We start from the raw sequence: 24,802 nt of genomic DNA on the forward strand, positions 1-24,802 counted from the left end.
TCAGATACGCTGACGATACGGCACTCGTTGCTTCAAATCAAAAACATGCGACGACATATTATAAACAGGGTGACCGAAACATGTGATGAATATGGGCTATAATTAGGGTTACCATAATTTATTAAGGCCAAATCCGGACAGGGTAGTCCAAGGGGTTGTAGAAAATGTAAAATATGAATTTGACTGTGTTTCTACCTCTACATTTTACATATGTATATGCGAAATGCATGTGGCACAATTAAAAGTACAGCTGTTTTGTTACAGTATGCAACTAACCTCGAAAATCTCTGCCAGTTTAAAATACACATTTAACATACACCTATGTTTTAACATACTTTAGGCGTAAGGTGCTGCGCCGAATGAAATTTCCCACCGTTGGGCCTAGTATTTTCCATTTTTTTTAGTAAAGAAAAAATCCGGACATTTCTCATATCCGGACGCCAATCCGGACATATCTTTCAAATCCGGACTGTCCGGACAAAATCCGGACGTATGGTAACCCTAGCTATAATACTTCTACGACAATGCTCATGGTTGTCAACAAAACGGTGTTACAACTAATGAACATCAGAGTGTATGGATTAAAGTTTGTAAGATTCCACAATATTACCTGTTTGGACACCAACGATTACTGGGATATAAACAAAAATGGAATATCTCCCTCTGAATCCAACAGTAACTGGCACCTATCCCAGAGGTCTTTGTAAGATTTCGATCTACAAATAGAAACAAATGTAGAGGAAATATTATTTTTAATATTAGCTTTCTTATTTCTTTTTTTTTTGTTTGTTGTACAATTGCTTCAAAATATTAAATTCTATTTGTAGGATAACTTTTTGCCAGTTGTTGACCTCTTCCAAGAGGAATCGATCAAAGTAGAAGTCTGCAAAAACATCTTGACCTCCTGTAGCGGCCAATACAAAACGAACGACCCCGTCATAACTAACGCCTTGATGTTTTTGTGTGGCATTCTTCACGATTCTGTCAACGCTTTGACACCGGAGGATGAATATAAGCAAATTGGAGAAATATTGTGCAGTGTCGTCAGAAAAGTGAATTATGGCAGAGATTTTGAACAGCAACTTAACTTTTTCGTGGAAGCTAGAGCGGCGTTTTCGAATATTGATACTGTATTAGCTGAATTAGTACAGGTAAGAGATTTATTATTATTAATGATATTGTGACACTTAAGTTGCTGAAATTTTTCCACATGTTTCAATAAAATAATTGATTAATCTTTTGAGTCATACCATTATGAAGGTAAATTATAAAAATTAAAGCATAAAACACATATACATATACGGAGATCCCTTGTGACAAAATCCCTTATATTCAGGGCTTATATTAGGGCTTTTCATCGATTGTCATTTGTTTCGAGCTGCTGTCATATGTTGAATAATCTGTGTAAAATATTATAGACCTGGATCCCGCGTACCAAAAAAAGTTGATTAATAGCAAGCTGAAAATTTGTTAATAGCTTAACGGTGTCTAGTCGGACAAACTTTGATGTATGGTAACACTGGAACAGGGGAAGTTTTAATTGTGGAACAGTTTAAAAATTTGGAACGTCAAACTACGAACATGTTCCATGTATTTTGTCGAACAGAACTTCCATTTGATTTGTTACCATTTCATTAAACTTTCTTGCAAAAATCAGACTAGTGTTTATCACCAACTGGGCATTTTAATGAGTGGAACACGAAGAACATGTCAAATGACAGGAATGATGGTGGTTAGTAATATGAGTCTGATTTTTGCATGAGAGTTTAATGAAAGGGTAACAAATCAATTGGATGTTCTGTCTGACAAAATACATGGGACGTTTTCGTAATCTGGCGTTCCAAATTTTTAAACTGTTACACAATTAAAACTTCCCCTGTTCCAGTGTTCCCGTACATCAAAGTTTGTCCGACTAGACACCGTTTAGCTTGCTATTAATCAACTTTTTTGGTGCGCGGGATCCAGGCATATTAATACATTAATACACACGGATTATACGACATATAACAGAAATTCGAAACAAATGAATGAGAATAATTTTTGATAATAAATTTTTAATAACAAAAATATTTTTGGCTGCTGATTACGAATTTCGAGGGTGGATTTCGATCTGAGTGGTTAAAAAATTGTTGTAAACAATTCAATTGTTTATAAGGCTCCAACTCATAAACTAAAAGAGATACAAAACAGTTTTCAAATAAAATTTGTTACAGTGGAACCTCGATAAGTCGGATTAATCGGGACCGCGGCCGATGCGGGTTATCGAAAATCCGGGTTAGCTGGAGAATATGGTAAAAATTAATAAAACACGGTGTGTATACTTATAGATAAACTCCATTCTAATTCCAAAAACATGAAATACATAGGCACAATACATCTAAATTATTTACAGTTGTATACAGTATTGTCCGTTTATTGGGAAAAAACTCAGTCAGATTGAAAAAAGTTTGTTTTTTTTTCTGATGAAAATCGGTCCGGGTTATCCGGACTTCGGGGTTATCGAAGGCTGACTTATCAGGGTTCCACTGTACTTAATAAAAAACAAAGAAAATGGCGTTTACTAAACTTAAATCCAATAATTAGAATTCAAGACATTGTAAAATTAGTGGATAATGCAAATTGAAAATTGCAAAATAAGTATTTTTCGAAGCTCATTCGATCGTAACTCACTTCTACGCCTGCAAATGAGCTTACAAAGTCTCATTTTAAAGCTTAATTCATAGATCTTTAAATAAAGTTCGTTAAATTCCCTTATCTTCAGTTGTATTAATGTTATTCCCGTTTGAAGTTATAATTTTCTTAACACATTTATACATTAATTTGTTTATAAGGGTTTTAAGCAAATTTGAGCAATAAACATTTATACTTTAATTAACAGTAATGATAGACGAACTCAAAAGGAACATTGTGAGCTTAGGAAAATGTTCGTTGGTTTAGTTTTGGCCAAGATATAGATATATTAATATCGCGCTCTGAGACAAGATCGGCTCACAGCGAAAAGGTTCGCTCGTGAACCTCTCTATACAAATTATAATTTACATATTATTATGTATACGTTATCTTTACTTTTCGGTTTTAAAGATCCTCCTACAATTTTATCATATAATTCTTATAATTAAATCATCATAAACTACCTCGTATCACCTTTTATTCTATTTTCCTCGATTACGGTGACCTAGCTGGCGCCTAGACTATTATAGGAGATACCAAAGCTACACTGACCGGTACAAAAAACGGCCACCTCACAAAATGGGTCATTTTTGATGTCTCGAATTTCTAAACCTCTTGTCCGATTTAAGTGATTTTTTTAATATGTTATACGCTATGAGCTCGTAGGTAGAGGGGATAATTAAAAATTCGCGAGCGCTAGTAGTGACAAGTCTCAAAATTTTTACTGGAAATTTGACGTTCTGCATTAAGAGTTGCATATAATTTTTACTAAATGTCTCACGAAAGTTGTTGTATTAAAGACTGTCAAAATACTGGTTACAATAGTAACTATGTATTCGACAGATTTCCTGTCGCTAAGCATAAAGTTACATTATTTGCGAGGGCCGAAAGGTCCTTAGAATAAACAAAAATTTCTTCTGAATGAGATATATATTTGAAATTAAAAATCACACTAAATTTTCTCTTTTTTTTCACCCCTGTAACTTATTAAAATAAATAGAAATTTTCAGAGACTTTTGAACCTCGATAATAATGTACTCTTTCATTCTGCGTTTAAATTTTTCAAATATACTTAGTGGTTCTCTCAGGATTCGAAAAAAAAGTAATGCATTTAAAAAGAGTTGGCCCGAAATTTTACGTTTACGCTCTTAATTAATTATTTAAGTGCAATAAATGCATAAGTTAATATTTAAGAAGGATTATACTATAGTTATATTAAATTATTATACTTTTTTGCAGAATAAATTTGTTCTAATATTAACTGTCAACATAAACTTCAAAACCATAAGCAAAATCTTAAAAATAATTATAATGAATAATAAATTCTGTTCTTCAGTAAATTCAGCGAAATTTCCGGTGAAATTTATAATAGTAATCCGTTAGGTAGGTGGCGATACCAGCGAAGCTCGGAGCGTATAGCCTTATTCTTTAACAATATCGCTGTAATAATATTGTTGTCAGACAGGTTTAAGGGAACAAAATCCCCATAAATTTTTTATGGGGTGGAAAAATTTCACTATAATTTTGTTTTAAGGTGGTCCTGTCATAAGAATGATACATGTCCATTTTCAATATAAAACCTCTGAGAGTTTTCGATATTTTGAAAAAAATCGATTTTCATTTTGTAACTTCAAAGGGCTGTAACTTTTTTTATGAGCACATTTGTACTAAGGTAAGTTAGGCCCAACCGAACTATCTGTGACCCCAGAATGTGTGGTATAATTTATGACCATTCTTTTCGGGACACCCTGTATAAAGGTAAATTTAATTAATTGTATTTTGCTTGCAGTGCTGCATTTTAATAACTAATTTTATTTACTACATACAATTGTTTAATAACATAACCTGAATATTATTTTTTCTTCTTATTATTTTTTTGGACTATAGCCTTGACAATTATCCAGCAACCAGGACCAATATGATTGGCCAATATAATTAAAAGTGCGAATAAAGTTGCAGAGCGTAGAAACCAGGTGTCACTTTTCCGAACTTGCACGGTCCCAATAGCCAAAAAAAAATTCCAAAGGTAGTATTCTCAAGAATTATTAAATAAATATTTTAAAATCTAATTAGTGAACTACTAGTGACTAGGGATCACTTTCCTTTCCTGGCTCTATTTCGGCTAATATTAATAAATATAATCAGTATGTAACAGTTTTGTATTGTATAATTTTTCTGATAATCTTCTCTTCTCTTGGACATCAAAAAACAATTCTAATGAATTTTGATTAAAACTAAATAAGGTAAGTGTGGTTATTCAGTTTTTTAAACATTTTAGAAAAGTACTTAGTCTATTTGTTCCATTGTTACGTGTTATTTATTTATATGTATGTGTATTTTGGTTTTAAGAGTTTTCTTTGTCTCTCGAAGACAAGACAAAATGGCGCCTTTTTGGCAAATTGTTTTTAACTTGTTTTCATCGTTTTATTCATCCAATAGGTATTTCTGGATTAGCTCTAGTTGCTACCATCTTTACATTTTTTTTTCAAATTTTATCTTTGTTTATGAGCTAGTAAGAATTATACAAATAATCACTCCCTTATCTCTTTCGATTTTGAACAACGCGACCTTAGTTCATTTTGTGTACACATTATCGTGCTACACTTCAATAACGCCCTACAGTCACTAAAGTAATTCATTATTGTACTCATTTGCCCTCATTTGCGGCAGTAAAGTAACACTTTATTTTACTGAAGGAAAAATTTTACTTTGCCTGTCGCGATTATTAATCAAATTACCCGAGATTGAATGTAAGTGGTCGATGACAGTAATCGATTATTTATTTGAGTGAACTTAAAATTTATTTACTTTAATTATTAAAAATATTGTACAAAATTTACATTATTATTAATTAAATTCAAGATAGAATATTCAATATTGATAACAACTATCGATTGAATATCGAAACCGGCCATCAAACAAAAGCATTCTGTCATTACCGTCATACGAAATTTTTATTTCGTCTAAAATTAAAAAATTCTTAAATCTTTTAAGTTAGGTATTAAGGGGGGGGGGTATGGTTTGAAATCAACATATCAAGCACATTTTTGTGAATTTTTTCCAAAGCTATGGTAGAATTGTTTTATTTTTAAATTAAATAAACATATTAAGTACAATTCAAAGGATATTTAAGAAAAAAATCAATCCAAAATATTGAAAAATAAGCCATTGGTGACAAATTTTGGCAGGCAGCTAAAAAAATTGATTTTGCGGTGGACATCAGAACTCATCACTGGATCATACGAAACAAAAAATTCAAAAATATTTAATTAGCTTATGAGTTTCACGAGGTAACAGCGTCGAGTTTTTTTTATTTTTAATGATTTTTGAATTTTTGGTATCACTCAGAAGTCAAAAATAAGAAATTTTTAATAATATTTTTGTGAAAACCAACAGATTTAATATTGTTGAACAAAAAATAAGCAAAAAACGAAAAATATCTCGACGTTGTTACCTCACGAAATGTCTAAAGAAAATCTATGCAAAATTTCAGGTAGATCAGCCAAGTAGTTTTTCAGTTACAATGTCCACCGCATTTGAAAAAGCCGTTTTGAGAAAAATGCGTTTAAAGTTTTGACAACTGTATCTTCATCTTCTTATTTGTCTGCCAAATCGTAAAGTGATGAACATTGGGATATGTTTTTGCAATTGCGGAGTAATCTACAAAAGAGAAGGCGAACAGTTGTTTAACGTTTCTCACTACGCTCAAGCGTGCTGGCGCGAAGCCGCGGCAAAGCGGGTCGAAGGTAGGGATATTCAACACTCTGTATCTCGGGTAATTTTACTTCGATTAATCTGAAATTTTCAGAGAGTATTCTTGAAAGTATGCACTTTTATTTGAAATAATATTAAATATTTCAAACCATACCACCCCCACCCTAATGCAAATAAAGTGTGAAATGGCGTTTTTGTTAATTCGATTATATTATAGGACGGTATAATAATAATAATATCTTATGGCATTTTTGCCGGGGAGATCCTTTTGGATTGTTCCGGCGCCATTTACATCTTTAACCCTGTTTCAAGTAACTAGTGTCGATGTACACTAGCCCAGGGGGACCGACGGCTTAACGTGCTCTCCGAGGCACGGTGAGACGGCTCGTATCATTTTTAGAAATGAAAAATTGTTTGTCTTTGGCAGGGCTCGAACCCACGTGCACTGGCGTATGAGGCCAGCGATTATGCCGTTACGCTACGGCCGCTCACAACGGTCGCTGATAGATATTTACTGATAATTTGTTAGTAAATAAATTTATTTAGATTTTCTACGATTCGTCAAGGGAAAAGCAACTGCAGGGAGGATACAGTTCATAAAAAATGACCTAACTATTAACGTTATTTTTAATTTTTGGTATTATTTTAAGTATTAAAATTAGTTTAATATTGTAATAAAAATACAATTAAACTGTTTAAAATATATTTATTTCGTTTAAATCATAATAATAGAAGTATAACTTCTTATGTGCGTGCAAAGTACACACACTCTTTTTCATTGAAAGGATGTAATTAAGTAAGTGTTAATGTTTTTTATGATTGGCAATATAGGCAAAGAAATAACAGCCATAAGGGATACAACAAATCAAATCCAAACAAATCCAGAACAGATAGCTAAAGTATGGAAAGAATACTATGAAAACAAATTTCGAAATGAAACTAGAGATGATAGAAATGAAACATATCAAGATAACGAGAACAAAGAATTAGAGCAAATAAGTAGAGAAGAAGTAATACAGGAAGTATCAAACGTAAAAATAGGTAAAGCTGGAGGGAATGATGACATAGATCCGGAAATGGAAAAAAGAAGGGATAAACTGGTTGTTGAAAATATACAAAGAGGCATGGAAAAAGCAGCAAATCCCAAAAGACTGGCAAAGTAACCTTATAGTGCCAATATACAAAAAGGGAGAACACGTCAACTGCGAAAATTATAGAGCAATATGTTTATCATCGGTATGTTTTAAAATATACACGAAAATAGTAGAGAAGAGGCTAAGACAAGAGGTAGAAAAAGAACTGGGAGAAGAACAAGCAGCGTTTAGACCAGAAAGGCAGACAAACGATAACATTTACATCATTAGAAATATAATAGAAAGATGTATTGACTCGGGGGGAAAGCTCATTCTAGCATTCATAGATGGGCAGCATTCGACTCTATAGAAAGAAAAATTATATGGAAATGCTTGCAAATCATGAAAGGACCAATTACACTGATAAAAATAATTGAAAGTATATACAGAGTAGTAAAAGGACGTGTACAGATAGCAGGAGAAAGATCTGAAGAATTCAATTGGGAAAGAGGTATCAAACAAGGAGACAGTCTTAGTCCGCTACTATTCATAATAGTCATGAATGAATTGACTAGAAATACTGGAGAAAGAACGAACCAAATACAGACAACAATAGGATACCAAAGATTACAGCCAATAAAAATAGAAGCCTTATTGTATGCGGATGACATAGTCCTTATAGCAGATTCCGTGACAAAAATGCAAAAACTTATAAACATATGGACAGAAGAAATAGAGAAATTAAAAATGGAAATAAACATCGAGAAAAGTAAAATAATGGTCATCGGCGAAAAGGAAGAAAATGAATAAATATAAAATGCAAAAATACTCAACTGGAAATAGTTACCGCATATGATTATCTTGGAAGTATAATTACCAATGATGGGAAAATAGACCTCGAAATAACAAACAGAACTAAAAAATCAAACAGTTCTGAGGAAAAAAGAATTGTCCCACGAAACAAAAATTAAAATAAATAATACGATTGTGATACCGACGATACTGTATACGAGCGAAAATTGGACTTTACAGAAAAAGCATAATAGTAGGATAAATGCAATTGAGATGAGACATCTACGAGCTATAACCGGAAAGACCAAATGGGATATAATAAGAAATGAGGCAATAAGAGGGATAACTAAACAGGAACCAATAATGAAAAAAATAATAAAGAGACAATTAAACTGGTATGGACATCTGATGAGAATGAAACCTAGTAGACTAACAAGGAAAATTCACGAAACAAGGAATATTACAAAAAAGAAAAAAGGCAGACAAACATTACAAAAAAGAAATGAAACTAACAGCACAAGACAGAAAAGAATGGAAGAGATGGGTGAATATGTAGCTAAACTAAACCCAAATCCGACAACTGAAAGGGTATAAGGAAGGGGAGAAAGAAATAAAGAGAATGATTGGCAATAACTCGTGTTGACATATATTTATATAATGTCAACATGGGATAATGAACATAGAGTTCAGTGGAAAGATTCAAGTATAGTCCTGAGAGAAACAGATAGTAAAATGAGAAAAATCAAAGAATCTGCTCTAATTATGCTAAATGAAACCAATTGTGTCGCAAATTCCTCGGTAGAATGCAGTAAGATGTGGTTACCCATACTAAAAGAGGAAGTCAATGGAAAGAAAATACCACGATTAGCAAGTCAATAACATATCGAGGATAGTACATAATTTATATTTTATAATATTATTTATAATTTAATTACATAATTTAATACAACATACATATAAAGTCAGTATTTGGTGTTAGTTTTGAGAATAAATGTAAGACCAAATACTTACAATGTCGGGATAGTATCATGAGGTTGTTTCCCGGTTTTTCCTCGTCATTTACTATGGAGTCACTAACATGAGAATTTTACTGTCACCATTACATGTGGCTGTCTTTTTAAAGACAGATAACAAGCTATAATTTTTTGTGACGAATATTCTTGAGTTAAAGTTGAGTTCATATAATCGAATGAACTATCTTTCAATAAAGTCATCCCAGGAATGCAACTCATAATATTAGCAATATCATTTTAAAGTCGTCTACTTTAAAATGTATAATATATGTCTGAATTGCCGATATGAGTAAGTCAGACTAAATTAAATTATTAGAAGATTTTTAAACAACAACTTTTGTGTTTAATTTATTAATATTTTGTAAGTATAAATATTTTGATAACGACGTCCCAGGTGGAAGTCGAAACGTCAATAAAATCATTTTTCAAGTTAAAGTGTGTCTTATTTTCCAATTACCATAGTTAATTACATAAATGCCACAAAGAAATAGCTTCAGAAAATTTACCTGTTTAGCAACAATATTATTAGAGCGATATTGTTAAATAATATAACATATTAAAAAAATCAAAAAAATCGGACAACAGGTTTAGGAAATTCGACACATCAAAAATGGCCCATTTTTAAGGTGGGCGGTTAATTTTGGTCCAGAGTGTATGTTTTAAATGTTTTTTTTTTAGTTTGCACAATTCATTTTTGTTTAGTATACTGTATACTGCATATGACTGATTTTTATCTGTATTATTTGCAAATTTAAGAACCAGTTCTTATATTAAGTGTTCAAAATGTGCTCCATCTACTTCATGACAGTAATGTATTTTATTGCTAAACTCTTGCCTAGGCTAGGCCAAACTAGTTTATCCTGATATAAAGACGCACACTTCAGGCCAAACTAGTTTATCCTGATATAAAGACGCACTTCAGGCCAAACTAGTTTATCCTGATATAATAAAGATTCACACTTCAGGATAAACTAGTACGGCCTTCTTCTTATTCTTCTTGTAGTGCCTATCCGTTTCGGATGTTGGCGATCATCATGGCAATCTCTACTTTTCTCACTGCTGCTCTGAAAAGACTTGTAGTGGTTGTGTTGAACCACGTACGTAGATTTTTCAGCAAGGTGTTAAATGAAAGCTTATAATCCAAGGATGGTACTAAAAGTTAGGAATTTGACCTAGGCTGTCTGTCTGTCGGTCTGTCCGACCGCGAATATAACTGCTCCGTCACTATACCAGGTAGAATGACAAATGAGGTGTCAAATGAAAGCTTATAATCCAAGGATGGTACTAAAACTGACAAAATTGACCTAGGTTGTCTGTCTGTCGGTCCGTCCGACCGCGAATATAACTGCTCTGTTACTATACCAGGTAGAATGAAAAATGAGGTGTCAAATAAAAGCTTATAATCAAAGAATGTTACTAAAGCCCAAACTAGTTTGGCCTGAAGTGAGCGTCTAGAACCGGAAGTCCTAGAACAAAGGACCCCGCAGAAACTTTATGGGAAATGGCTCTCTGTCAAATGCTCTGAAACTTAGGATTGTGGTAGTTCTTGATGTGTAGAACAAAAGACTCCATGGACGCGTAGCTCCAAAAAATCATAGTTCTAAGAAATAAGCCTCTGAAGATATAGGTATAGTGAGGACGTTTGAGTTGGAATAAATTCATTTTCTCGAGAATGGGCGACTCTGGAAATAAATTACGAATCAGGCCAATTTTTATTTTTAAATTATAATTTTTTGGCATATATATCATACTAGTGAAGTCATCTATCTGGGCGTGATGACGCAATCGATGATATTTTTAAATAGGAATAGGGGTCGTGTGATAGCTCATTTGAAAGGCTATTTAATTCTCTATTCACTAATATAAACATCAACATAATCATTTATATAGGGTGCCCAATTTTTTTTTAATTAAATTAATTGAGACAAAAAGAAGAATGTATATAATTTATTTAATTCGAAATACATTTTACTGCTGTCAGAAAACAGAAAAAAATGTTTATTTGATAAATAAATATTGTTTTTCGCTTAAATTCAATATTAAAGCTGCCACCCACCTACCTCTTAGCAGTTTGAACATTTAATTTAAGCGAAAGGCAATGTTTATTTTTCAAATTAACATTTTTTTCTGTTTTCTGACAGCAGTAAAATGTATTTCGAATTAAATAAATTATATACATTCTTCTTTTTGTCTCAATTAATTTAATTAAAAAAAAGTTTTGGCCACCCTGTATAAATAATTATGTTAATGTTTACATTAGTGAATAGAGAATTGAATTACCTTTCAAATGAGCTATCACACGACCCCTATTCCTATTTAAAAAAATCCGATTGCGTCATCACGCCCAGATGGATGACGTCACTAGTATGATATATACGCCAAAAAATTATTATTTAAAAATAAAAATCGAGCTGATTCGTAATTTATCTCCAGAGTCTCCCATTCTCGAGAAAATGAATTTATTTCAACTCAAACGTCCTCACTGTACCTACAACTTCAGAGGCTTATATCTCAGAACTGTAATTTTTTTTAGCTACGCGCCCATGAAGTCTTTTGTTCTACAAATCAATGACTACCAGAATCCAAAGTATCAGAGCATTTGACAGAGAGCCATTTCCCATAAGGTTTCTGCGGGGTCCTTTCTCACCTTTAGTACCAGCCTTGGATTATAAGCTTTCATTTGACACCTTATTTGTCATTATATCTGGTATATTGACGGAAGAATTACATTCTCGATCGGACGGAAAGACGGACAGACAGCCTCGCTAAGATTTCTCACCTTTAATAACATCTTTGGATTATAAGCATTTATTTGACACCTCATTTTTCATTCTACCTGTTATAGTGACGGAGAAGTTATATATATTCGCGGTCGGACAGACAGCCTATGTCAAACTTCTCATTTTTAGTACCATCCTTGGATAAGCTTTCATTTGACACCTCATTTGTCATTCTACCTGGTATAATGACGGAGGAGTTGAGTTTGCAAACAGACAGACAAGACGGACGCAGTTATTTTCGCGGTCGGACGGACCGACGGACAGACAGCCTAGCTCAAATTTCTCACGTTTGGTACCATCCTTGGATTATAAGCTTTCATTTGACACCTTATTTGTCATTCCACCTAGTATAGTGACGGAGCAGTTATATTCGCGGTCGGACGGACCGACGGACAGACAGCCTAGGTCAAATTTCTCACTTTTAGTACCATCCTTGGATTATAAAGGACGTAATTTGGGAATTCCCCGCATGTAAAAGTCCTTACATGCTCGTCAAATTACTTTCGACTCGGCTAAATTAGTGTAGGCTAGGCCGTACTAGGCGCAGGATTTCCTGGCTGAAAAATGTACGTACATGGTTCAACACAACCACTACAAATCTTTTCATAGCAGCAGTGTGAAAAGTAGAGATTGCCATGATGGCCGCCAACATCCGAAACGGATAGGCACTACAAGAAGAAGAAGAAGAAGAAGGCCGTACTAGTTTATCCTGAAGTGTGAATCTTTATTATATCAGGATAAACTAGTTTGACATAGGCCAAACTACGTGACAAAAATGTGATAATTCTTTTTAAAATATTATCTACGATAAAATCAATCTAAAAAGGTACTCCCGACAAAGCTAATTTGAATGGAGAATAATGCATTTTGTTGTCATTAAAATACTTGTCCGCCGGCGCCACTGAGTAAAGATCGAATTGTCGGTCGCACTCCCTACTTCAAATCAATTTCAAGTAGGGAGTCACGTGTGTCTGACGTAAGCAGTCTACGAAAGTAAGTGATACGACTACTTAACATTGCAATGTGCTTCAACTGATAAAACAGCCTTAAACACCAAACTAATTTTGTGCTTACCGCTTTCAAAATAATAAAAAAAAGTATAGGATTGCACTGGATTCGAACTCAAGACCTCTCGATCTCTGGCCGAATGCTATACCAAACACGCTACGACGACTGTCTGTATCGGTTCGGACGTACCTAATGACAATTCACGGTAACAAACAGACAAGGTGTGAAGTATAATAAATATACAATAAAATGTTTTAATAATACTCATCTTACTCCTGAGGAAGGCAAAACCAAAGACACAAAAATTATAATAAATATATTTACTAAAAACACTAATATATTCTTTTCACACCTTTTCTTGCACTGATATATGTATACATAACTAGAAAGATTTAGCAACTAAACGCCATACTGTCTGTGTGCGCATGCGCGCAGTATTATGAAATTTTAGTCTCAATCGCGCCTAAAGAAGTATAACTTCAAAAAAAAGAATGTGTGTGTACTTTGTACGCACGTAAGAAGTTATACTTCTACTACATATTATGTGATTTTTAAGACAATACCAAAAATTTAAAAAATAAAAGAATAAAACGCACACAAACACATTGAAAAATGCCACAAAGAAAAAATGATTTCTGAACGATAAAAATTGTTGGCAAAAATTTAAATACGCATTTTCTGAAAAAAAAAATTATATAACAAATACAGGGTGGTGAATCGAAAAACGGGCCATAGGAAACTCAATGTAAAATTTTAAACTGTTGAATTCCTGCTTCCCTAATTATGTTACATCAAAAGTCATGAGAAGTTATTTGTAGAGGATTGAAATCTGTATTAAAAACAGAAGTTACAATTGTTCTACGATTTAAACACATTCCAAAATTTTGAAAAATATACTTAATGTATTTACCGCAGTAGGTATGTGTGGGCATGTTAGGCCACACGTTACTATTTAACTGACAGTGAGCACACTATTGACTGAAGAAAATATCTTTATTATTAATACTTTCTCCTTAACTGAGGGTATCTGATCAACTTTATTGTGTTTTAAACAATAAATGATAAAATAAATAAAGAAATTGACAGTTCAAATTGTTAATATAATAAACTTATTGTCACCGAATGCAATCTTATACACATTATTGCACTGTGTGTGGCGTAACTTTGGCGTATTTCTCTGAAAATTGTATTATATTTTTACAAAATTTTGAATAATTATTGTTCGTAGAACAATATTAACAGTTGTTTTCAATACAGATTTCAATTCTCTACAAATAGTTTCTTATGACTTTCGATGTAAAATAATTAGGGAAGCAGGAATTCAACAGTTTAGAATTTTACATTGAGTTTCCTATGGCCCGTGTTCCAATTCACCACCCGGTATACTTACAATCATAAAATGCATAAAAAAATAAAAAAATAAAAACTTGCATCGGGAATCGAACCCGTGAATTTCGGGGTGCTTTGATTCGTAATCGAAGCCTAGACTCACTCGTCCAATTCCACATTATTTGTCATGTGGAAAAATAGGGTAACTGAACGTTTTACTGTTTGACAGTTGTTTTGAATATAACTAAATTATGTAGTTTAAATTTTGTGGAAGAAAATATTAAAATATAACAAAACAGTAAGAAAACAATATATTAGATGAAGATTGGTAGAACTTTCGTTGGTAATCAAATTAAGTATGTAAATCAAAGCATTACATACCTACTAGATAAATAAATCTACGTCAAAAAATCATAATTTAAAAATAAAAATCGGACCTAATTTGGGATTTCTTGAGAAAATAAATGTACAGTAGAGCGTCGATTATCCGAACTTTGATCAACCGAACGACCGCTTATTCGAACTATCGACTCCCGCGTCCCGCACTCGAATACCGAGCAAGCGTTAGTAATTGACGCTTAAAATATCTTCAATTTTCTTCAATATTGTATCCAAAAATAATTATGTTGTTACAAAGACTGCACTTTTTTGTTAAGTTGCTAGTTGTCATTATCAAGATATAAATACATATGTAGGTATATAAATATGGCTTTTATTCACTTGTGGATAAATATGTATGACTATAAATATGTATCAATATATTGTAGTTCAAATATCCGAAGAAATCGGTTTTCCGAACACCTATGTCCCCCAATTAGTTCGGATAATCGACGCTCTACTGTATTTCAACCTAATCCAAATGTATAATTACAATATGATTGTAATAAAAATTACTTACCAAATTAGAATGAGTTTTCCTTGTCCAAAATAGTCCAAAAGTCCAAAAATATAGGTATATGAAAACTATTTAAAAAGACAGTATAACTGTTAACTAATTTTTGTTTGTTGTTTCTTTTCACACAAATTTTAAAACGCAACAACCATAAATAATCTAACTACAGCTGTGCCATAGCCGCCATATTGAATAATTTTTGACATGTCATTTGAACATTCAATCAGAACAAAGTTATAATGCGCATGCGCCGGGATCATAGGTTTTAACATATAAAAATTCACCCTCATATCGCCGGTAAAGAAGTATAACTTCAATAAAAATTCGTAGTACATATAACTCTCAAATTGTATTTGTATGTTTTATTTGACAATATAAGAGGGATTTATGTTAGTACAGCAGAATCAATTTGATTTAAAATATTCCGAAATCTTTGTTTGTCTTATTGTTACTTCACATTTTGCAACGGCTGAATTTCTTAATCGAGGTAAAATCATCAAATCTAATAATTATTATTGAGCTGTACGTTTTTATTTTTGACTTGCGATTCTAAAAATAGAACTCTAAAAGCACGGTTTCATTTATCATTACCTATTTAAATTGAAATTTAATCCAGGGCTCAGAGCAGGCCAAATAGAATTCTATTTTAATGATGTCACAAAATAGAATTTCATAATGGGAGAATCGACGGTTGCTAGGCAACGTGACGTCACTAAAATAGAATTCTATTTGGGGTGCTCCCACACCAGAGTCCTGAATAAGAACAAAAATTATTTACATAAATAAATGCGGTGATGGCATAACTGCACGTGTACATTTCAACGAATTTCGTTTGGCTTATCGCAATGCTCAAACAAAACGAATTGATGACTAAATTTTTACTTATGTAGTCAATATGTACCCTGACGGTTAACAGAGGTGACAGGTAATAGAGAGACGGATAATCGAGCTTCCACTGTATTACGTCATCTGTTATTATTACGTCACTTGTTATGACTAGTTAAAAAGCCTACGTCCGTTCATTTCATCCCTCCAAATTTCACTATTATACGCATAACCGTTCAAAATCAAAAGGTACGAGCGGTGGAGGGGACTTTTGGCTAACACTGTATCGCTGTATTAGCTGTATAGTTTAAAAATACAGCTTAAAAGTACATACTTTATTCGAACTTTTCGAAAAACTAGTAAATATATGTCTTTGTATCAAAAAATGTAAGCTGCTCTCGGTGCAAATCTACCCAGAATAAATCGGCAGTTAACGTGTTACAGCCGTATTACTAAATCCCGACCTGTCCTTTTTCTATTTTACGATATTTTTTTTAACATTAAGTAGCAATTTTGGTCTATATGTCCTTCATAATGCAATCACTTATCTTGCTGTTGAGGTGATAAAAGTAGCTTTATCAATATTAATGTGGGTTATATAATTAATATTTACACCAACCATTGTTTACATAAATCTTGTATACTAATATTTTACATACCATATGTTAAATGAGGTCAACCACACAACAATGCGTTTTTGTAGCTTTGGAATGTTTTGTGTTAAAATCATATCTGACAAATTGTTGGCGAATATTGTTTCAATATTTAATCAAAACTATTCCTTAAATTCTACAAACCATACATTTATTTTTGCAGATTCCATAGACCAAAAAATAAAAATTAAAAGTAAGGAAATGTTTTCTCTTATGTCCTCTATATTTTGCGCGGTCGTCAGATACTTCTTCTGTCTATTGGTCGTTTATCTCTTGCTATCTTGACCACACGGGTCTCGCCCATTCTGCGTAATTGCATATTTTTCTACTTAGTGTCCATTCGTTTATACAGTGTATGTTACATTTTCGTCTGTCTTCACTCCTCTTCCGATCTCTCAGCGTATATCCTATAATTATTATTATTATTCAATAGAAGAATTTTTTAATGAATAACTAAGAAAATTGGGTTTCATACGCAGTAGCTTAAACATGTCAGTTCCTAATGTTGTACAGGGTGCGGCAAAAGTCAGTTCCCGCTATGTAGTTTCGTGCATAAGCGCTATAAGTACATGCTAACAATCGGCCTCGCATAACAGCTAGGTGTCTCCTACTGAGTTTTTAACCTTGAGTTTCGTTCATCTGCCTGTCACGTGTTGCTGTTCGTTGTGTGTGTCGGTGCGTTGTTAGTAACGAGTTAAACATGCAGGCGGGCGGCAAATACACGAAATAAGAACGCGTTTTTCTTTTGCGATTTCTTTTTATGGGGTCTGCTGAAGAATAGTGTGTATGCTAGGCGACCGCAAACTCTCCCACAGTTGAAGACAAAATTATTGAGGAAGAATTTGAACACCTCCGTCAGAACAAGGCAATCCTCAACCGAACATGCCGTAGCGTTGCGAGCCGTTGTGAACGTTGTATCGAGGAAGATGGACACCAGTTCGAACATAAAGCTTAGATTTTTATATGCACCTTTGTAACCCAAATTTACGACTTAATTAAACGTTTTGCATTTTCATTTTCCGATATTTTTCGATTGTGCAAATCGGGGAACTGACTTTTGCCGCACCCTGTATTTTATTTGTTGTAAGTATGTTCAATTTGCAATTTATATAAATTTTGCAATAAATTGTTTTTCTCTTTGCTTTTATAGCTTATATACTGTATATTGACGATTTATCTAATTTTAGCAAATTGTAGTTGTTATTTTTGTCCTTAAAAGGCTTTGTCCTTAAAATTGTAAAAATTTTCAGTGACAATAAAGCATATTTCTATTCTATTCTAATTCTTCTCAGTATTCTCATCTCTGCCCTTTCCAGCAGTCTTTGTATTGTAGCTGTGTCAGGTCTGGTTTCTAATGCATATGTGTTATCCACAGAGAACGACAGTTCTCACCAGTGGCGCACAACACCCCTACAAGCGACACTATATATACACGAAATTTTCGATTTTCTAAACCTGACTGAATTGAAAATTGGGCCAAATCCCATCTTAAAGTTTAAGAAAAGACTCGTCCATCCATATGTTACCTCTCCATTTTGGTCCAAGGGTGTGGATTTTACGGCCCTTCCCATTTAAAGCCTGTTTTTCGTTCTCGTCCCCAAAACTCCCAAAAATTTCAAAAATTTAAGCCCGACCTTTGCGGCTTCTGATAGCACAGATCATTACCTTTCCAACGCATGTTTAATTTTGAAAATCGGTTATACCATTCAAAAGTTATCGAGCTCAGAAATATGACTCAATTTTTATTTAAAAAATGGAAAATGTTTGTGGATATGTATGTATGTATGTATGTATGTATGTGTGTGGAAAAGTTACACCGATCTGAATTTTTTTTTCTGTGTTTCAAGAAGGTGTGAGGGCCGATTCAGAACCGGTCTAATTTTTGACTTCTGACTACCCGTAAGCCAGCTAGAGGACTAGGTAGATACAAAATAGCATATTTTTTGGGCGTATATATCTTAGGTTCAAGGAAAGACAGGAAAATCGCAAATACACCAAATCAATAGGGTTGAGTTAAGCTTTCAAGTGGCGCCTAAGCGATCAAGCTGAGACATACACACTGCTCGCCATAGCCAAAAAACTGAAAAATTAAACTTTGAAAATTTTGGTTTTTCGACAATTACTCAAAATTTCAACCTACGAATTGCACCAATAACTGAGCGTTTGTAGAAGGACTCAGGACGCGTCTAACGGTGTATACCTCATATCTGGGAAAATTCGAATTTTTAAGTTATAGGCTTCATAAGTATAATCAAATCTATTTCTTACGGGAAAAACGGTTTTTCAAGCTCAATAATTCCTGTAATACGTTCAGTTATCATACTCGATCTTGGATGCTGGTCAGATACTACTTGTCAATACGTTTTAAATTCATGTTTAGTGATCAACATCAGGTAAACCGTTCAGAAGTTATAGAGCTCCAAAAGTATAATTAGTCCAGGAACTGAAATTTTTCACTTCGCAATTTTTACAGAATGGATAGATTTGCTTGAAAATTTGACAATAAGTAGTGGATAGTCCAAGGATCAAAATCTATATGATGCCGAAAGACGCTTTTACCATGGGGTTGTTGCCACCTCATCTCGAGGGTGGAAATTTTTTATTATATTTTGACCGCAAATGCTGGTAAAAATATTAATTATAAGCAAAAAATGTTCATTATACATTTTTTTGATAAAATTAATAGTTTTCGATTTATTGGTTATCGAAGCTGTTAGTTTTATATCGAAAAAATTACCAGAGAACGGCAGTTCTCGCCAGTGGCGCAGAAATACGCCCCCCTACACGCGACACTATTATATACACGAAATTTTCAATTTTCTAAATCTGACTGAATTGAAAATTGTGCCAACTCCCATCTTCAAGTTCAGAAAAAGACTCACCCATTCATATGTCAACCATCCATTTTGGTCCAAGGGTGTCGATTTTACGGCCCTTCCTATTTAGGTCTGTTTTTCGTTCTGGCCCCCAAAACTCTCAAAAACTTCAAAAATTTAAGTCCGACCTTTGCGGCTTCTAACAGTACTGATCATTACCTTTCCAACGCATGTCTAATTTTGAAAATCGGTTATACCATTCAAAAGTTATAGAGCTTAGAAATGTGACTTAATTTTTATTTAAAAAAGGGAAAATGTTTGTGGATATATATGTATGTGTGTTTGAAAGTTAAACCGATTTGATATTTTTCCTCTGTGTTTGAAGAGAGGGTCAGGGCCGATTTAGAACCGGTGTAGTTTGTGACTTTTGACCACCCATAAGCCAGCTATAGGACTTGGTATGTACAAAACGGCATATGTTTTGGGGGTATATATATTCGGATCAAGAAGAGCCAGGAGAACCGCAAATACATCAAATTAATAGTGTTGACTTAAGCTTTCAAATGGTGTCTAAGCCGTCAGAATCAGACATACACACGGCTCAGTATAACCGAAAAACTGAAAAACTAAACTTTGAAAATTTTGGTTTTTCGACAATTACTCAACATTTCAACCTACAAATTGCGCCAATAACTTAGCGTTTATAGAAGTACACCAGACGAATTTAACGGTGTATACCTCATATCCCGGAAAATTTGAATTTTTTAGGTTATAGGCTTCATAAGTATGATAAAATCTATTTCCTGTGGGAAAAACGGTTTCTCAAGCTCAATAATTCCTGTAGTAGCTTCAATTTTCATACTTGACCTTAGATCCATCAGATACTACTGGTCAATACGTTTCAAACTCATGTTTACTGATCAAAATCGGTTAAGCCGTTTAGAAGTTTTTAAGCTACAAAAGTATAATCCAATTTACGATTATTCCCGAAATGGTTTATGTAGTTGTAGTGGTTACGACGCTAAATTTGATCTGGCAACGGGCAATCCGACTTCATTTACCGGCCATCTCAATTTTTTTTCAATCTATTTCGAATAAAAAAAAATCTAGTGTACATTCGATGGACACTAGATCATTTGGGAGATAATGCAACAAAGGTGACCATTTATAAAGCTTGACGTGTAATAGAGGAACATTGCATTCAACTTCATACATTTAATTTATAAATAACTTTGAAAAACTCCTGATACAAGAATAAAAAACCGCTAAACGCCGTAAAAATGAGTGGCGCATAAAATATTCCAGCTACAAAAGATCTGATATGAATATTACGTGGCGCGAAAATGGATTTTCATTTGATGCAAAACAAAATTCTAGTTTTATTTTAAAAGATTTTTCCATAATATTTGCTAAATTTGAAGTAAACGCGCCACAAAAGAGTTTCAAAATTCAAACTGTATCAAAGTTACTCTTTTGTGGCGCGTTTACTTCAAATTTAGCAAATATTATGGAAAAATCTTTTAAAATAAAACTAGAATTTTGTTTTGCATCAAATGAAAATCCATTTTCGCGCCACGTAATATTCATATCAGATCTTTTGTAGCTGGAATATTTTATGCGCCACTCATTTTTACGGCGTTTAGCGGTTTTTTATTCTTGTACTTTCTTTATACATAGATTCTTGACTTTATCTCAGTGTTAATATGTCGGTTAATAGTGCTATTAAGGCAACCTGTCAGTATATTTGCTTTTTGTAGCCACAGTTTATATGAAGAATCGAACAACAACGGAACTCGCATGATACACCTAGCCGCCTCAATGAACATGGTAGTTGCCAGCACATGCAAAAGAAAGTCAGAATAGTTAAAGAGGAAAGGTTTAACGTAGAAGCGTTAGAAAACCCTACGATAGACAAGAAATTAGAGGAAAGTCTAGAACGTAAGCTAGAGGACTTTACAGGTGATATAGATGTTGATAACTATTGGAGACACTGTAAAATTATATCGGAAGAGGTATCAACTGAGGTGATTGGAAGACAAAAGCGTAAAAAATAGGGTCGTACTGGTACGATGAGGAATGTGCACAAGCAACACAAAGAAAAATTCAAGTATATGCAAGGCTCTAAACACGAAGAGCGAGACAAGTAGAAGAAGAGTATAGGCAGCTGAGACGAGATGAAAAAATAATACTGAAAAGAAAGAAGGAGCATATAGAAAACCAACTGAAAGAACTAGAGAAGTATAACACACAAATGGAAATGCGAAAATTCTACAAGAAGATTAACCAGACCAGAAAGGAATTCAAACCTAGACTATCAATAGTTAGAAACAGAACAGGAGAAATCATTGGGGATCAGGACCAGCTACTAGAAAGGTGGGCAGAAAATTTTGAGGATATTGACGACGGTCCAAAGAGAAAAAAATAACATCCCAACAGAGGAAGAAGTCTAACAATAAAACACTGAACACGTTTGTTTTCTATACTTCCACAAAATTTATTACAACTATGTGATTACAGCTGTTTCGGCAGAGTGTCTTTCTCACGTGATTTAGTTTACTATGTGTTTGCCTTTTTAAAGTCTTTAACTGAAGAGGTTGAGGAGTGGGGAGCTGTTTGTCTCGAGTTGGTCATTCAGAATTATAACTTCATAGTAAAATTGAGTTTACAATAGAAACAGAACAAAATAAGTCCATAAACTTTCTAGATGTAACATTACCAGACTACACAACAAACATGAGTTCTCCGTATATCATAAACCTACCCATACTGATACAACTATACACAATTCATCATCCCATCCTACACAACACAAATTAGCAGCCTACCATAGCATGATACATAGACTGACAGAAATTCCCATGTCAAAAAATAACTTCGAGATAGAACTGAACATCATTAAACAAATAGCAGTAAGCAATGGCTATAAAGAACAAACAACAAACAATTAACACAATTTTAAACCAAAAACTCCATAAGAAAGCCCTGAAATTAGTTTATCCACCACCACAGAAAGAATCCAGTACCTTCTGCTCTATCACATATACTGGCAAGATAACAACAAAAACAGCCAGATACATAAAAAAGAAAGGAATAACACCAGCTTTCAGAACTAACAACAACTTAAGCAAATATATTAAGAACAATAAGAGCCGAAAGAGAAAACAACTACAGAGTGGTGTTTACAAACTAACTTGTGGTGACTGTCCGAAAACTTACATCGGTCAAACTGGCAGAACCTTTGACAAACGGATAGCAGAACACAAAAGGGATTTCAACAATAGAAAAACAGACACTTCTACATACGCACTTCACCTTCTAAATCATAATCATTCTTTTAATGAACAGTTTCAAATTCTTCATATTCAAAATAAAAGCTTTAAGCTATCTTTATTAGAATCTATGAAATTAATAAATTGAAAAATAAAGATATAATTCTGGATGACCAACTCGAGACAAAAAGCTCTTCAATTAAAGACTTTAAAAAGGCAAACACATAGTAAACTAAATCACTTGAGAAAGGCACTCTGCCGAAACAGATGTAGTCACATAGTTGTAATAAATTTTCTGGAAGTATAGAAAACAAATGTTTTCAGTGTTTTATTGTTACATAAAATGAACTTCCATCAAGTAACGGTCGAATCTATCAATTATTTAGAGGAAGCAGTCATCAAAGCAGTACAAAAATTGAAAGAAAACAAAGCTCTTGGATCAGATAGCATACTAGTCTAAGAGCTAGTGAACCCTCCGACTAAAGGTCGTCCTGTAAGGCTAGAAATTTTTCTAGTGATAATTCATAGCACACCAAGGCTAAAAACCATGATCTGGCAGGCCTCAGTGGTGCACGTGTATCTTACCAGGTGAATTGAAAAGTGCAAACTTAGGGGGTAAAATAAACTTTCTCCTGTAAGGTTTAAATTTAAGTATGTGTTCGAGTAAGTCATTCAGAAGAAATGTGTACAATGACAGGCGATTCTGAAGAGCATAAGACCTTGCCAGGCGAGGGGAAAGATTAGGAGTTTTTCCTAAAATTATTCTTTTTGCATCGAACAAATTTTTTTTAGGTTTTTTGAATCATTCCAAACAGAAAACGTCTTTAGTGATTTTTCTCTTAAGTTAATAGTTTTTGTTATATAAGCGATTGAAAATTTTGAGAATTGCGAAATCGACCATTTTTAACCCTTCTTCTTCTTCTTAAGGTGCCGAGACCGCTTGTCGATCGTTGGCTCTCATGTTGCGCAGCATATTAACAATCATTGTCTTATTTACAGCCGCACGAAATAGTTCAGTGCTAGTTTTCCCAAACCATTGGCGTAGGTTTTTAAGCCAAGAAGTTGTACGGCGGCCCACACTTCTTTTTCCCATTATTTTACCTTGCATGACAAGGTGAAGTATGTCATATTTTTCTGGGTGACGCATTATATGACCAAAGTATTCCAATTTGCGCCTTTTAACCGTGTTCACTACTTCGCAACTTTTATTCAAACGTTGCAAAACCCTTTCGTTTGTGACTCTTTCTACCCAACTGATCTTCAGAATTTTTAACCCTAAATCGGACATTTATCTAAAAATTTCAATGTTGCCAAGATACGTAGATATTCTTTAAACATTGATTGATGAAATCCCGAAGAGTTTTTTGCAATAAAATATCGAAAACCTCTTTGTTTTTTTAATTGCTAATCAAGCAGGTGCGAAACTGTAGTATAAGTGAGGACGTTTGAGTTTGCATAAATTCATTATCTCGAGAATGGGCAAATTTCAAGAGAAATCCTCAGACAGTCGATTTTTATTTTTAAATTAGGACTTTTTGGCATATATATAATACTAGTGACGTCATCCATCTCAGCGTGATGACGTAATCGATGATTTTTTTAAATGAGAGTAGGGGTTGTGTGATAGCTCATTTGAAAGGTTATTGAATTTTCTATTCACTAATATAAACATTAACATAATTATTTATACAGGGTGTACAAAAAATTTTTTTTATTAAATTAACTTTGATTAAATTTGTCAAATAGAAGAAATTTTTTTTGTACACCCTGTATAAATAATTATGTTAATCTAACAATAAAAAAAACTGAAAACGTTTGTTTTCTATACTTCCACAAAATTTATTATATCTAAGTGACTACAGCTGTTTCGGCGGAGTGCCTTTCTCAAGTAATATAGTTTACAATGTGTTTGCCTTTTTAATCTTCAACTGAAGAGGTTAAGGAGTGGGGAGCTGTTTGTCTCGAGTT

General features: G+C 33.5%; 1 protein-coding gene across 1 annotated transcript in view; it reads left to right on the forward strand.

The window, feature by feature from the left end:
* LOC114333630 (VPS35 endosomal protein-sorting factor-like) overlaps positions 1-24,802 on the forward strand; it is a 106,953-nt gene that overhangs the window by 51,059 nt on the left and 31,092 nt on the right. The window contains exon 11 of the mRNA XM_050654355.1: positions 828-1,151. Within this exon, the coding sequence (XP_050510312.1) occupies positions 828-1,151 (324 nt within the window). The remainder of the gene's footprint in view (positions 1-827; positions 1,152-24,802) is intronic.

The sequence above is a fragment of the Diabrotica virgifera genome, chromosome 6 (assembly GCF_917563875.1).
Source record: "Diabrotica virgifera virgifera chromosome 6, PGI_DIABVI_V3a".
In the NCBI taxonomy this organism is placed as follows: Eukaryota; Metazoa; Arthropoda; class Insecta; order Coleoptera; family Chrysomelidae; genus Diabrotica; species Diabrotica virgifera.